Source organism: Protopterus annectens, chromosome 4.part1 (assembly GCF_019279795.1).
Source record: "Protopterus annectens isolate FY-2018-M chromosome 4.part1, PAN1.0, whole genome shotgun sequence".
In the NCBI taxonomy this organism is placed as follows: domain Eukaryota; kingdom Metazoa; phylum Chordata; order Ceratodontiformes; family Protopteridae; genus Protopterus; species Protopterus annectens.
Genome location: NC_056734.1, coordinates 721835146 through 721850289, shown reverse-complemented (window position 1 = coordinate 721850289; position 15144 = coordinate 721835146). Strand labels below are relative to the sequence as shown.

The following is a 15144-nucleotide window of genomic DNA, read 5'->3' as shown; positions in this document are numbered from 1 at the left end:
CTTTCCTCCAGCCCCTGCTAAGCCCGACCGATATTACAGGGTCTCTGACTCCCACCAGTTCCTTTTCAAAAATCCTACTGCTGATCCAGAAACCATTTCTCAGGGTCCTAAGGGGGTTAAGGCTGCCTCTGCTAAAAATCCTATTCCGACAGATAAGGATTCCAGAGCTTTGGAGAGATGGGGCAAAAAAGTGTATACTTCTGCTACTTTATCGATTAGAGCTTTAAATTGCCAATTCCATATGCTAAAATATCAGCAATTTCTACTGTCTGTTATGAAACAAAAGTTAGGTACCATTTCTGCATGTGCAGATAATAAGGAATTACATGATTTGATGCATGCTACTGAACAAGTGTGGAAGCATGGTTTGCACTGTGGTTTTGATGCCTTGGAGGCTTCTTGCAGGGCGGCTGCCTCTGGCACAGTCATTAGAAGACATGCTTGGTAAAGGAACAAAACTTACCTGACCAAGTGAAAGCAAAGTTACTGGATGCTCCTGTTCAGCATAATGTTTTGTTTGGGCCTAAGGCTGAAGAGGTAATAAAGAAAATGGAGGATAAGGCAAAATCCATGCAAACGGTTAAGGATTTCTTACAAGTTCAGCCCCCTAGATTTAGCAGAAATTGGCCAACAAAAAATTGGTCTTTTCCCAGCTCGGACAGGTCTCAGAGGGGTAGATATAGGCGCACCAGAGGGGGGCCTCAAACACAGACCTCTTACAGACCTAGACAATGGAGTGCTTCCACCTCCAGGGGTGGAAAGGATAGATCTCAATCATATAGAAAATGGGCTCAATGACTCCCCCTGCAAGGCTCCAGGAACTTCTCTCCTGGATGCCCCTCTAGGAGGAAAACACTCTCTTTTTCAACAAGTTTGGACTTGCATAACCCAAGACAAGTGGGTTCTGGATGTAGTTTCAAGAGGTTACAAATTCCACTTTCATACCTTGCCAAGACCAAACGGATGGCCAGACCTACAAAAACGCCAATGGTCTGAGGCATTAAACCTGGTGGGATCCCTCATGGCTATGAGGGCCATAGAACTGGTTCCACAATCGGAGACTGGGCAAGGCTTTTACTCAAGGCTCTTTCTAGTTCCCAGAAAGCAAAACTCATGGAGACCCATCCTGGATCTATTAGTGTTAAACACTTTCCTGGAGATACCAAAGTTCAAAATGCTTACTCTGCAGCAGCTCCTGCCAATGTTGAGCAAAAATGCATGGATGGTGACATTGGATTTAAAGGAGGCTTACCTACACATCCCTATCAGACAGGAGTGCAGAAAATACCTCCGGTTCAAGGCCGGCTCGAAACATTACCAATTCTCTGCGCTGCCCTTTGGCTTGTCTACTGCGCCCAGGGTCTTCACCAAGTGCCTGGCACCAGTAGTAGCTTATTGCAAACTCAAGGGTATTCAAATTTACCCTTATCTGGACGACTGCCTTATTCAAGCAGACAGCAAGTATGTTTTACTCCAGCACCTGGAATTTGTTCAAAATCTTCTCAAGTATCTGGGATTCACTGTGAACATAAAGTCAAATTTGACCCCCACACAACAGATAACTTTTCTGGGTGCTCTTTTAAACACAACAACCCAGATGGCATTCCTGACATCCGAAAAACAACTACAGCTGGCTTCCACTTTCAAAACCTTGGCTTCTAGAACTCAGCTAATTGCAAGGAAATTCCTGCAGGCTTTGGGTTACATGGCCTCCTGCATCCTTCTCATACCAAATGCAAGACTACATATGAGAAAAATACAGTGGTACCTAAAAAGTGTATGGTCCCAGCATTGCCACAGTCTAGACACACAGATTGCTGTCTTACCTTGCCTACAAAAGGAATTCCACTGGTGGACCATGGCATGTCTTCACAACAAAGGCAAAGCCTTCAGTCTACCTCCAGCCAGCCAAGTGTTAACCACGGACGCCTCCGATTACGCATGGGGAGCCCACTTGCAGGGAAAGGGTCTGCAAGGTTTTTGGACAGAGGATCAGAAGCACCTGCATATCAATTTAAAAGAGATGTTAGCTGTTCAGAATGCCCTCTTGGCTTTCAGGGATCTTCTACAACCAGTTACAGATTTTTTGCACAAGGACTTTTCACAAGCTAGCATGAAAAGTGGATGCACTGTCATTCAGTTGGAAAAACCTCAGGGGGTATGCCTTTCCACCACTACCTCTTCTACCACGGGTGTTATTAAAGATCAAGCAGGACAAGCCCAAGATTATGATTCTACTGGCTCCAAATTGGCCTCGTCAATTCTGGTACTCAACACTGAAGAATCTATCTCGGGAACCACCTTGGATTTTGCCTCAGATTCCCAATCTTTTGTCCCAACACCAGGGCCAGGTTCTGCACTCTCATGTCAAAACTCTCAGCCTGGCAGCTTGGCGTATTCAGGGTCTATGATTAATCCTACCCTTCCCAAAAAGGTCATGGATGTTATTTTAGAAGCCAGACGGCCTAGCACTAGAAAATCTTATGCAGGCAAATGGAAGACATTTTGCACCTGGATGCATGCTCAGGATTCGGATCCTCTCATTCCTAATAGCCCTCTGATTTTGCTTTACCTAATAGACATGCTACACAAGGGTTTATCCTTCTCCTCCATAAAAATTCATGCCTGAGCTATCTCTGCACATTACAGTACAGGCCCTCCAATCTTTTCGCATCCACTTCTGAAACAATATCTCCGAGGAGCAAAGAATTTAAGGCCCCCTAGGACACCACCCATACCTGCCTGGGACCTCAACTATGTTCTGGAAAAACTCACTCTGCCTCCTTTTGAGCCTGCTGCCACAACTGATATTAAGTATTTATCATGGAAGACAGCTATCCTACTGGCTTTGACTTCAGCCAGGAGAGTCTCGGAGTTACAAGCACTCATGGCTGTGGAACCTTATATTATTTTTCACCAAGATAGGGTGTCTTTAAGGACTAATCCTACTTTCATGCCTAAAGTGGTTTCCAAAGTGGCTTTAAATCAAACTATTCACCTGCCAACTTTTTCACTAATCCACAAAATAAGGGGAAAGGATCTTGCATTCCTTGGATGTACACAGACAACTTCGTTTTTACCTGGACAGAACCAAGGATATCAGGAAAACAGAGCAACTGTTTGTTTCTTATGCAACAAACTCCCAAGGCAAAGCCATTTCAAAACAGACCATTTCTAAATGGATTGTGCATGGAATCAGATTTTGTTACTCTCATCATGGAAAGCAAATCCCAGGAAAAATTAGGACTCACTCTACCAGAGCTGCTGCTACTTCAGCTGCCTTTCTCAGGGGAGTACCTACCAAAGACATTTTGGAAGCTGCAACTTGGAGTTCAGTGCATACTTTCTCTAAGCACTTTGATCTCCCTCTTTACTCTAAATCTAGGGCAGGCTTTGCTTCTGCAGTCTTGCAGGGCCTTCTAGCCACCCCTTCTTCTCTATAACCACCACCCCTTATCTCAGCTTTGGGATTCAACCCTACAGTGATGACTGCAACAGTGAAACACGATGAACATAGTACAGTTGTGTACACTTACCATAAATGTAGATGTTAGTGTCTTCACTGTTGCAGTCTGGTTACCCTCCCTCCTGTCCCCTCTTATACTTTCACTAGTGTGCCTACCTACTTCACCTTTCTTTTGAGGTGTATTTGCTACAGGCTATGGGGTTTGTGGTATGTTATTTTTTGGTTTTTACTATTGGCCTTCATTTTTAGGCACCTGACATCTGGGGCAAGAAAAACTGGAGAACATGGCGTCGGCTGGCAGCTTTATACTCCTGGCACTCTGACGTCAGGGAGCATGACTGAACAGCCGACGCCGGACCCAAACTTTGGGATTCTGGCCGACCGAGGACTGCCTGCCGGAAGGAAGAACCCTACAGTGATGACTGCAACAGTGAAGACACTCTAACATCTACATTTATGGTAAGTGTACACAACTGTACTTTTCTGGGAGACATTAGTGGCATGCATTTTGGGGGCCAACGATGTTTAAAAATCTTTAAATGTTTTGTCTCATTTTCCCTTTAATAAATTAGGGCTGTGGCGCTGTTTTGCTAGTTACTATGAATCTTTTTCTTCTTTCGGCTTTTCCCGGTTAGGGGTCGCCACAGCGGATCACCTTGTCCACGCATGATTAGCAGTGGAGTTTTACGGTGTTGAGTTGCCAGCCCAGTGCCCAACCTTCCACAGAAGGCACACGCACACACTCACACCTAGTGCCAATTTAGAGTGTCCTATCAACCTACAGCATGTCTTTGGGATGTGGGAGGAAACCGGAGCACCCGGAGGAAACTCACGTGACCACAGGGAGGACATGCATACTCCGTACAGAAGGCACCCCAGCCAAGGATCGAACTGGAGAACTACTTGCTGTGACAGGTTTAGATGAATGGTTTGCCTTTTGTGCATTACAGTTTTGCATTGGCTGGAATGGTGAAAATAGGTATCTGTGAGGGAACACTCCATAACTGCAGATGTTTGACAGTGTTTACCTTGTCATTAGTCCCTCTTTCTGTTTCCTTAGTGTTTTAGGTTTGCCTTGTCCTAGTGCAGTGTTGGGGATGATATGATGACTGTCTTGATGACTTTGTATGTGTAGTCACATTTGCATTTACCAAGGAAGGGTACTTTTAAGAGCTGTGGAATATTGTGGTATCTTGATACTGACTTCTGATAAATTCATATTGCTGTAGCATAGTATGTGCCAGTTATTTAGTGAATGACTAACTGTTGCCTTGGAAAATGTGATTGGGCAGAGCCCATTTTCAGGGAGGCCGTGGAAGAAAAGCTTCACAGTAACATCATGTCAAAATCTATCTTATACTTGGTGAATTTCTGTGACACATTAAATGCATGTACTTGGCAAAATCTGAAAAAATAATATGGCCAAACTGACAAAAATACAGAAGCGTATAAAATGTGGGATAGTAACATGAGATTACCTATTGTTGAACTGGCAATAAAAGAGACCTAACAGTAGGTGTCATAATATGCCATGATACTGTTAGAGGAACACATGATTCTTATCATTTGCTCACTGTTGCAGTAGCCTAAACTACATGAGTTGTATTCTGATGAGGTATATACCAGAGCTTAAGGGCACCTTCCAAGTGTCCAGACCATTGGCAGCTCATGTAGAGCTGAAGAAAATTAATCGTTTGTCTAGGTATAGTGTAGGCTTTTCTAGGACCATTCTTCATGGGCTCCTGGACCCTCATCCTTTCTCCTGTCACCCAGCATAAGATAGACATCTAGCCATGTAGAGAGTAGAATAATTGTGTAAGTAGACTTACAATAATAGTAGATGTTTGAATGATCACTACTACAGTAGCCACTCCCTCCCTCCATCCCCCTTTTTGTATACTTTTTGTTGCCAGAGTGAGAACTTTATTTACTTAGCTTTGACCTCTTTCCAGGTTCTAGCCTCCCACTTTCAATTGGCATTAAAGCTTTGTTGGACTTTGCACCCAACCCAATCCATTTATTTTTCTACTGCTCGAGCTGCCAATGGTTTAGGTATGTGGAAAGTGATGTTTAGCTCTAGCAGCTGGCTATGCAGGATGTATCCTATTTACCAAAAGCTACTTCATCTGTGTTCATTCAAACATCTACCATTTATGGTAAATTTACTTACAAAACTGTACTTTTTATTTTGTTGGTTGGTATAGTGACAGAGATTGATGATGTTCTTGTGGGCCATTTGAAAGGTGCATACTTAATACAGCAGACCGTGATTGAAACTAAGGACCTGGATATATAGGTAGATCGAACGTGGAGTTCCTCCTATCAACCGATTGGTTAATGATGGTTGTAGAACTATAGGTTGTATAAAGATTTATAAACTGTAGGAAATAAGAACAGTCTGCAAACTTTATAAAAAAGCAAGCAGTTGTAAACTGGAAAGAGTACAGTGGAAATGTATCAAAACAAAATCGCCACTGATTCTAAGGGCAGTCACAAAGCATTCTATAGCTATGTAAAGAATCTCAATGGCAACATGCAGATCTGCTCTGAGTTACAGCACAGCGGCACGAAAATTACAGAAACAACTGATATTGCCAACATCCTGGCAGATAGGTTCAGTGCTAACTTTACCCCCCTCTCACCCCCTAAAGGGCCCATATCTATACAGGAAGAATGGAGAGTCCCTGTAATCACATCTATGCAGGTAAAAACTGCACTCTCTAAAACCAAAAACACAGCATCCATGGGACCGGACAACATCCCAGGCTGCATTTTACACGAACTTCAGAACAAACTGGCTCCCCACCTAAGCGCCATGTTCAATCATAGTCTCACGTCAGGCTTTGTGCCCACTGAATGGCGCACAGCAACATTTATCCCACTCCACAAAGGGGGGGTCACCACTGATCCTGGGAACTATCGCCCTATTAGCCTGATGAGCCTGGTCTGCAAGGCCATGGAACGTATCCTCATGGAACTCATAAACAAAGACATTGGTAACTTCCAAACTCTGGATCCCACTCAGGTCGGGGTTGTGAAAGGCAGATCATGCCTTCTGAACCTGATTGACTTCTTTGAGGCAGTCAGCAAAGCCATAGACGAAGGTAAGGTGGTTCACAGCCTATCTTGACCTCACCAAGGCTTTCGACACCATCCCCCATTCTGGAATTAAAGCTAAACTCACTAAACTAGGTATAAATCCCTATGTCCCAAGATAGGTTGCCAACTGGCTCACTGACAGAACCCACACTGTAAAAGTTGCAGACTCCAACTTCAAACCAGTGACAAGTGGAGTATCACAGGGTTCAGTCCTGGGACCTCTCCTGTTTAACACAGAAGGCCTCTGGCTAATGAAGTTCACGGATGACTGCAAACTAGGAGCCATAGTCGAATCCCCAAATGATGTGGATATCCTACAGAAGGGCCTCACTGAGACAGATGCCTGGTGTCAGAGGCATGGCCTCAAGCTCAATGCCAAAGTGCATTGTCATCCCCTTTGGTAAAAACTGTACCCATGAACTACCACATAAACGGCAGTCTACTTAATGCCGAATGTGTGATAAGAGACCTTGGGACCCAGGTGGATAGTAGTCTCTCCTATGATAATCACATCGCCACAGTAGTCAGGAAATCCTTCTCTGTGGCACACCTCATTACAGAAGGGTTCTCATCCAGGAAAAAGAGGCAATTGTTCCACTCTACTCAGCACTCATTAGACCCATTATAGAGTACAAAGCCCCCTTTTGGAATGTACCTCACAAGACATCTGCAGCAGCTGGAAAGGCCACAGAAGTACCTCACTAAGAGGATTACTGGCCTCAAACAGATGCCCTGCACGCTGACCGTCTCAAAAAACTCCAGCTTTACTCTGTAGCATATCGCCTACTCCGAGGAGATCTCTGCCTAACATATAAAGCTGCATTAAACCCATAGCTGTTGGACATGCTACACCTAAAGAAATCCCAATCCCTCCGAGCTACATGCCCTAAGGTCCTAAACCTTGTCACCACAATAAACAGGATATGTTGGAGGGATAGATTCATGTCCCAGAGACTTTTCTATACTCTGGAACAAGTTAACCATCTATGTCAAGCAAAGTTCCTCATTAGCACTCTAAAAGAAAAATCTTGGTGAGTGGATGGGAAATAGGAAATACACCCCGTGATCACCTGTGGCTCTGCTCGACAGGGGCACAGGAAATTAACTTTCTCTGGTGGCGTAAGCCAGGGAACCTTGTTGGCTAGGCTTACATAGGCCCGTGGGCCGATAGCCTAGTACCTACCTATGAAAGACTGAAATATCTAAACTTGTACAATGTTTCTTAAAGATATATTTAAGAGGAAATCATATTCAGGTCTATAGGGCATTTAGAAACCGCTACCTCTGAAAATGTTTGGGTTCATAAAAAAGTAGCATAGAAAGAATGAATAACCCATGTAGAAGATTCCGTAGGAATGAGAAGTGTACTAATTGGCTCGCTGAGAGGGAGTAGCTGATCCATGGAATAGACTACCAAATTACATTAAAGCAAGCACTAGTCAAGATGTTTTTTTAAGAACAGCCTGGACACCTGTTATGAGAACAGCTAGTTTGGTATATTGGCACGCTAAAAGGGCATTCTTACCTTTGCTTGAATTGTTTGTATGCAGGTATATATGCAAGTATGCTCTGTTAAATGTTGTTCAATAATTTGTAATTGGGATCTTGGTTGAGGGGGGAAAAATGTAAAGATAATTCCTGCCTGCAGTTTAGATGAGTTACCTCTCCTGTTTGTTGTGACTTTCATCTTTTTCAGCTGCTTAGGCTAGCTGCTTAGGCTAGCAGGACGATGTAGTATTTGCTGTTAGAAAACTGAAGCCCGTTGCATTGTCCTTCGGCAAGTGTATACCTCCCATGTGTTATGGATTGCCAAAGAGGCAGGAATGGTGTTGAATATCTGCTGTCATGATGAGTTTCCAACTCTTCATAGGTTAAACAAAGTATCGCTTGCTGTGACATTTTACACATCCAGTTTACAGTAGCTCTTTGTAAAAAAAAAAAAAAAAAAAAAAAAAATTTAAACAACAAAAAAAAAGCTGTATGTATCTGTTGAGACGATGCATATTAAGGTTATTTTTTTCTATCTTTCGTGTGGTTTGTCCATAACTAATGTGTTGCCTTTTCTTGACCGTTCCTTATGGATGTGAGTCTTATAATGACTTAGGGAATTGAGTTGCAGCAGTATAGTTTGGTCTTTGACAGTGCAGTCCTAGCTTTTTTATCTAGTGAAATAGTTTCTGAAGTGGAAAGGTAAAATGGATAGGGGCTGTGAGAAACTTTTCCTTCTGACTGCAGACTTAGTGGCTCACACTGTTGAACTTATGATATTTTGTGGTTTGTACTGCTTATGCTAGAAGTCTGACTCCATTAAAATGGCTTAAAACTTCATTTCAGCAGGGCTTACCAGGGGATGGTTGAAAGTCCTTAAGTAAAGTTAAAACTGCAGTGGACTGTGCCCCCCAAATAGCAAATCATTGAGGTTTTATACATCTTTATTAATATTCAAAGACTTTCAGCCAGCCCCACTCTAGAGTAACTCTGGTAAAAATGCAGAGAACTGAGTGAGGTTTCAGTGATCTTTCATCCATCCATCCATCTCTTTGTTGACTGTTTTGTTCCCCTCCTCATGTCACTGTAGCCACCTTGTGCATTTGGGTATTGGGGAGTTGCAGTGTAATAACTTGCTTTTTCATTACGGTATATGCATGCCTGAAGTACTCAATCCTCCATTAAAAATTACACAGCTACAAATTTGTTCCAAATGCAGGAGAACCTCCAGGTTGGGCAGTTTGTTGTTGAGACTTATTGGGAAATGAAAGTATAAGAGAAACGAGAGCATGATTCACAGCTGTCAGTGTTTCGTCATAATACGCCTAGATTAATATTGCATGTGGAATATTCATTCCTGGTCTGATTGGCACTTCTGCAAAGTATTTTTGTCATAATGGTGTGCTGTCTGCATACAGAGTAGATAAATCCCTTCTGTAGGAAGCTAGAAAATTGCCCATGGGGGATGTCTCTAAACTAGAAAACCTGTTTTCCTGCAAAAGCGTGCTGGCATTTTTGAGTTTTCAAAATTGTAACTGTGTGAAAATATCGATTATGGTTATGATGCTTCCTACTTCATAGTAAGAGCTGCAGTCATTGTACCACTGAAGCTGCCAATTTACTGCTATATATTTTAAATGGCTCCCTGTTGAAATATTGAGCGGGAAACAAAGGGGATGGGGTTGAAAAGGGGAGAGTTGAAAGTACAGGAGAATAATGAATGTTGAACATTGCCCTTCTCCTTCAAACAACTTTTTTTTTTTTTGTAAAATAGTAAACACCCCCCCCCCCCGGTGTGTGTGCACGTGTGTATATGTGTCTATATATGTATATAGTTATTATCTGTGTGTGCATATGTATATATGTACACTAATTCTGAGAGCTCAATACCTGGAATAAAAATTAATTTTTTGAGAAGTAGCCATCTTGGACTTTGTGTTAGTTATGCCAATTTCAGATTTGTAGTAATTTTGGTTTTGTATTAACGCTCAACTAAGTCAAAGTCCTGTCATTTTAAATGATTACATTATTTAACAATAACTTTGCAGGTATGGTTTGTTGTTTGGTGTCATTTTTGTGCATCTCTACTTTTGTGCTGAGTACGCCCTGATCTTTTGATTCACTGATCTTCTTATTTTCAGGTAACAGTCAGAACAGGTCTCACTTTTTTCGTGTCACCCTGTTATATACATTACTGTATAATAACGTGCATAGCCAGCCTTAGGCATAGGCCAACTAGGCAGTCGCCTAGGGTGCCTCTCATTTATTTGGTCTAGCTAGACCAGGATGGGGCACCAGGTAGTGTGGTGGTGGTGGTGAGGGGGGGGTGCCGTGAAGCCCTTTTTCCTAAAGCGCCAATTTACCTAAGGCTGCTCCTGATAACCTGAACCCGTCTGCATCATGTACTGGTAAATTCCTTGTGCATTATCTTCATTGATTATATATATATATATATATATATATATATATATATATATATATATATATTTTTTTTTTTTTTGCATTTTAAATCATAACTACTTGCTCACATTGTTTTTAGCATTCTGCACAGTGAAGAACAATTCCTACATTTTTTTGCTGTTTGCAGGTAGACTGTCAAAGGGCAAAATGCATACTTTCTGTTAGAATAATTTGTGTTACACTTTGTTACTCACTACTCTTTGGTACCGAGTTTCATATCTGCTGAAAATAAAACAGTATATGTTGTGATAATATCAGGTTAAAGATTCCCCTTTTTGCTCTGGGTAGTTTTAAATTCGTTAGGAATTGTTTTCCTGCACTGCATGTACTCTGAAGTGTGTAGAAGGTAGAAATATTTAAATGGTGTGTCAGAGGACTGACTGTAAAACATTTGTTTCCATTGAGAGCAGACAAAATGCTTACTGTTTGTTAGTCTGAACAAGGGTTTAGTTATAGGCCACTTCAGTTGTTGCATAGACGTTGTTACTCAGTGACTTTACACAGTGTTCAGGGAAGAATGCTTTCTAATCCTTTCTGTCCCTGTTTACAGAATCCTGTGGAAGAAAAATGAAGTTGCAGATTATGAAGCCACAACATTTTCCATCTTCTACAACAACACCCTTTTCTTGGTGCTGGTCATCTTTGCCTCATTTTTTATCCTGAAAAACTTCAACCCTACTGTGTATCCTTTTCAGTAATGTGTTTTTTTTTTTTTATGTTGATTCAAAATAATTTATCAAAGTATTGTTGTATATAGTCTGTTCACACTCTTTTTTTTATGGTTTTCTGAATATGCTAGTTTTATATTGTAGACTCTCTTTGTCTGCAAAAAAGAAGGAAGGTATTTGATTTTATTTAAGGCTATACACAAAAGGTTTCCACAGTTATTTCCATAAATAATTTGTCTGTGTGGTAAAAAAGGGATGCATTTTGTCAGATAAATTCAGAGCTGTATGTAAAGCACACAACTTTATTCCTCTAAAGTCTCTGCTGCTGCCTTCCAGGGAGTATAACACAGCTCAAACACATTACATAGAAAATTCAGTTGGTTATCCAGTAAATTGTTACTTAACTCTTTAAAAATGTACATCAAACCCCTTAGCAGTTCATTTTAATGAAAGTCCTTGCAGATGTTCTTCTGTTCATATGTTGCAGTATTCGTAACATGGGGGGGGGGGGGGAGTCTGCCACGCTGACTCTAATGCTACTGTAGGGTATGTGCGGCGTTGCACATACAGCTGGTCGTATGTCGGTCATAAAATGACATCTGGTATAAAGCGGACATCTTCACATACCAATCCTCAATTTTTCTGCTGCCAGTCAGGTCATCATGTCCGGTCATTGCTCGACAGAGAATTTGCAGAGCCTGATCAGGTAAGTGACCTGTTGGGGGGTGTTGCTTATTGCTTTTCTTGCTACTGTTTTTTTTTTTTTTTTTTTTTTTTTTTTTGCGGTTGCATGTCAGCTAGGAAGGGCAAGTGTCAGTGTGGAAGGCAAATTCCATATAAGGACTCTCATGACCTTTTGTTTATTTTGCCTAGGCCCTGATCACGAGCATACTACCTGTTCTGTTTGCAAGGCCTTTGTCACCAAGATCTTGTGTAGCCGGTTAGCTTCTCTTAATTTGTATTTTGAAAACCAGTGCCTTTAATGTCTTGCTCACAATATGGAAGGTGTGTTGGGCCCTTCAAGTGAGCCACTAGCTAAGAAGGACAAGAAATCTCGGCCTGACTTACCTACTGCTCCTCCAGTTCCAGATGTCTCTCAAGGCCGTTGTTGGCCCAGAGACCGTTTCAGAGTCTGTAGATGCTCCTTCATGGGTACCGGAGTGGATGCCTTGAAGGATCCTACCAGCATGTCCTTGGTGGATACGTAGGCATCCATTCCGGATGTAGAGGGGGAACCTCAGCTCATTGTAACTGAAGGCCAGCATGGCATTCCACAGATCATTGTCTGAGAAGATGTTCCTTCCAGCATTGTTGAGTGTAGGCCGACATTGGGCCCATCGTCCTTCCATTGCATGGATGTCCCTCAGAAGAAAAGAAGAAAAAAATGAAAACAAAGCATGCTTCTCCTGTCCCCCCAAGAACAGCTGGGGGAGTGACATGCTTTTTCCCAAGGCCTGTTCAGTGCATTTATGGCCCTGAGACCGTCATTGGATCTCTCCCTCCCTCCCTCTACTCCACAAAAGAGGATTTTTGAGGAGCTTTCTTTAGATGAAGAGGATCCTTCTGGGAGGAGTTTTTGGCTTATTCTGCCCAAATTTAATTTCCTTTGGGATATGCTTCCCCAAAAGAAGAATCAAAAATGGACCGATTCTCCTCTTTTGGGGAAACCATTGATCTGATTTCAATCTTCATCTGTTCCTGACTGCTTATTGTTTGTTCTGATCTTCAGAACCAGTCAGGCCGTTGTACAGCTTGCAGCAGTCAAATATCTCTCTAATGAATAGTCTACCTACAATGCCCCTCTCCCATTTACCTCAGATCTCATTTGCCACTCTTTTATAGCAAGACATATCAGCCTAGTCTCCTGTTGCAAATTTAAAATACATTCGTCTTTCTTCCTTTCATTCTCAAACTTTAATTTTCTTCATCTTTCTAACCACCTTTTCCTTTTTCCATACCTGTTGGTATTCTTTTCCTACCATCGCTGATAGTCTTTCCTCTCTCCATTTTTCTTTAACATTTTGGTAGTTCTTTCTACCATTGTTGGTGGAACTTTCTCCTTTCCTTTCTTTTGTTTGTTTGTGTGTGTGTGTGTGTGTGTGTCTGTGTGTGTCTGTGTGTGTCTGTGTGTGTCTGTGTGTGTCTGTGTGTGTCTGTGTGTGTCTGTGTGTGTGTGTGTGTGTTGACTTCTCCTCTACCACTTGTCAACATGGCAGAAAAGTCTAAGGGCAGGACTGGTTTTAAGCAGTGCCAGGACTATGGCCAAACAATGCCCAACTCTGACTGGCATTCAGCTTGTAGGTATTGTCTGAGTGCTCCTCATTTAGACTTTGAGTGTTCCATTTGCCAGGCCTTCAGTACTAGGGCCTTGGTAGAATGACAAAATAAGCTCATTTTTAAAGGGCTTCTTAAGTCCCCTTTTGAAGAAGCTTTATGCAAGGCCGACAAGTCTCCTAAGTCCTCTGGTTTCAAAAGCAGTTCCTTGGTACTGACATCTCCATCGGCACCGACATCAAGAAAGCAAAAGTCTCCTTCTGTTGGTTCCTCCTCGGAACTGAGAGCTCTCAGATTCCTTTTTTGGCACCAACACCAGCACTGGCTTCTGCACCGACATCTCAGTTGGCACTGGCTTCTTTATTTTCTGTGTCAGTGCTGACATCTTCTCCTGCAACTGCAGCAGGTCACCCCGCTCTCTTTAGTGCCGAAAATTTGATCTGCTGTATACACCTAGGACAAAGTATTCCCCTTCCATTGACCCCTTCTGTGGTCAACTTTCCATTCCCTTTCTAAAAAGGCCAGAATCTCCCTCTGGTTTGTGTATTTGCTCCTCCCTGGATTCTTACAGTGGTCGATGTGGTGAGGTTGGTGGACCAGCTCTTCATGGTGAGGGGTCTCTCTTCGTCTTCCCAAACCTCCTCTCCCTCCTGGAGCAGGGATTTTTTTCTCCCAGGACTCCTCAGGCTGTTCCTCCTCCTCCAACCTCCTCGGAGGCTTCAAAGCTCCCTACTCTGACTACTCAGGTTCATATTGCTCCGGCACAGACAGCCCCCTTGCCTTCAGTTCCAGACTCTGCTCTGATTTCCTTGGTTCCTTCAGAACCGATGCAGTCCTGAGACTGTGGCTTTGCTTTCGGGCCCAAGAGGTTTGAGCTGACTCCTGCTTTATTTATTTATTTTTAATTCAAAGTCGTCCTTTCCTCTTGGAACTCCAGCGGCTGGGGGTCCTTCCACGGCTCCGGCCATGGAGTTTGGTGTCTCGGAGCAAGGTGTGACCCCAGTTCCGAGTTTGTTTTTCTCTTTTCCAGGCTCCCATCACTCCTCTGGGGGGGGGGGGGCTGCTTTACAGGCTATGGAGAGGGCATTAGCCACCGCAGGTTCACAGGTGAATCCTACTGTATCAAAGTTTCACCCCCTGACCCCTACTTACCAGAAGCTTCCATCAACCTCTTCTCCCGGACAGCGAGCTCCAAGGTTACAAGATATCCCAACTGAGGACCACCCTTCTTCCGAGACCACCTCAGACATTCCCACCCAGGAGCCTAATTCAGAAGAAAACATGCAAGAGGAAACACCTGGACTCCCCTGAAGAGTCCGTCACTGAAAGCACTTATGCATAATTTTCTTATAGTGAGATAAATGGGGCCCTAAGGTTTTGTCCCGCCTGAAGGAAAATGAGCATTTGTCCCCCAAAAGGTCACCCAGTTGTTCATTAGCCTTCAGAATATTTCAATGTTTGTCAATAACATCAGTAAGAAAGCTGTATTTCTGCCAGATGGTAGTGACAGTTCTCAAGGTATCCTCATTCTCCTTCCTGGATGTATGTTTGTATTGTAATAAGGTACCCCTGGATTGGTTGTTGGCCCAATGCATGGCCGATCTGTGTACCATATCCCCTAGCTAGAAATCTGTTGGCTAAATCCTTTTGGGATTGTGTCAAATCCTGCTGTGAAGAACAGATTCTCTT

At 42.9% G+C, this 15144-nt stretch overlaps 1 protein-coding gene across 1 annotated transcript in view; it reads left to right on the top strand.

Moving 5' to 3' along the window:
• Positions 1 to 15144, top strand: part of SSR3 (signal sequence receptor subunit 3) — a 104339-nt gene that overhangs the window by 45718 nt on the left and 43477 nt on the right. The window contains exon 4 of the mRNA XM_044070491.1: positions 11064 to 11195. Coding sequence (XP_043926426.1) covers positions 11064 to 11195 — 132 coding nt within the window. The remainder of the gene's footprint in view (positions 1 to 11063; positions 11196 to 15144) is intronic.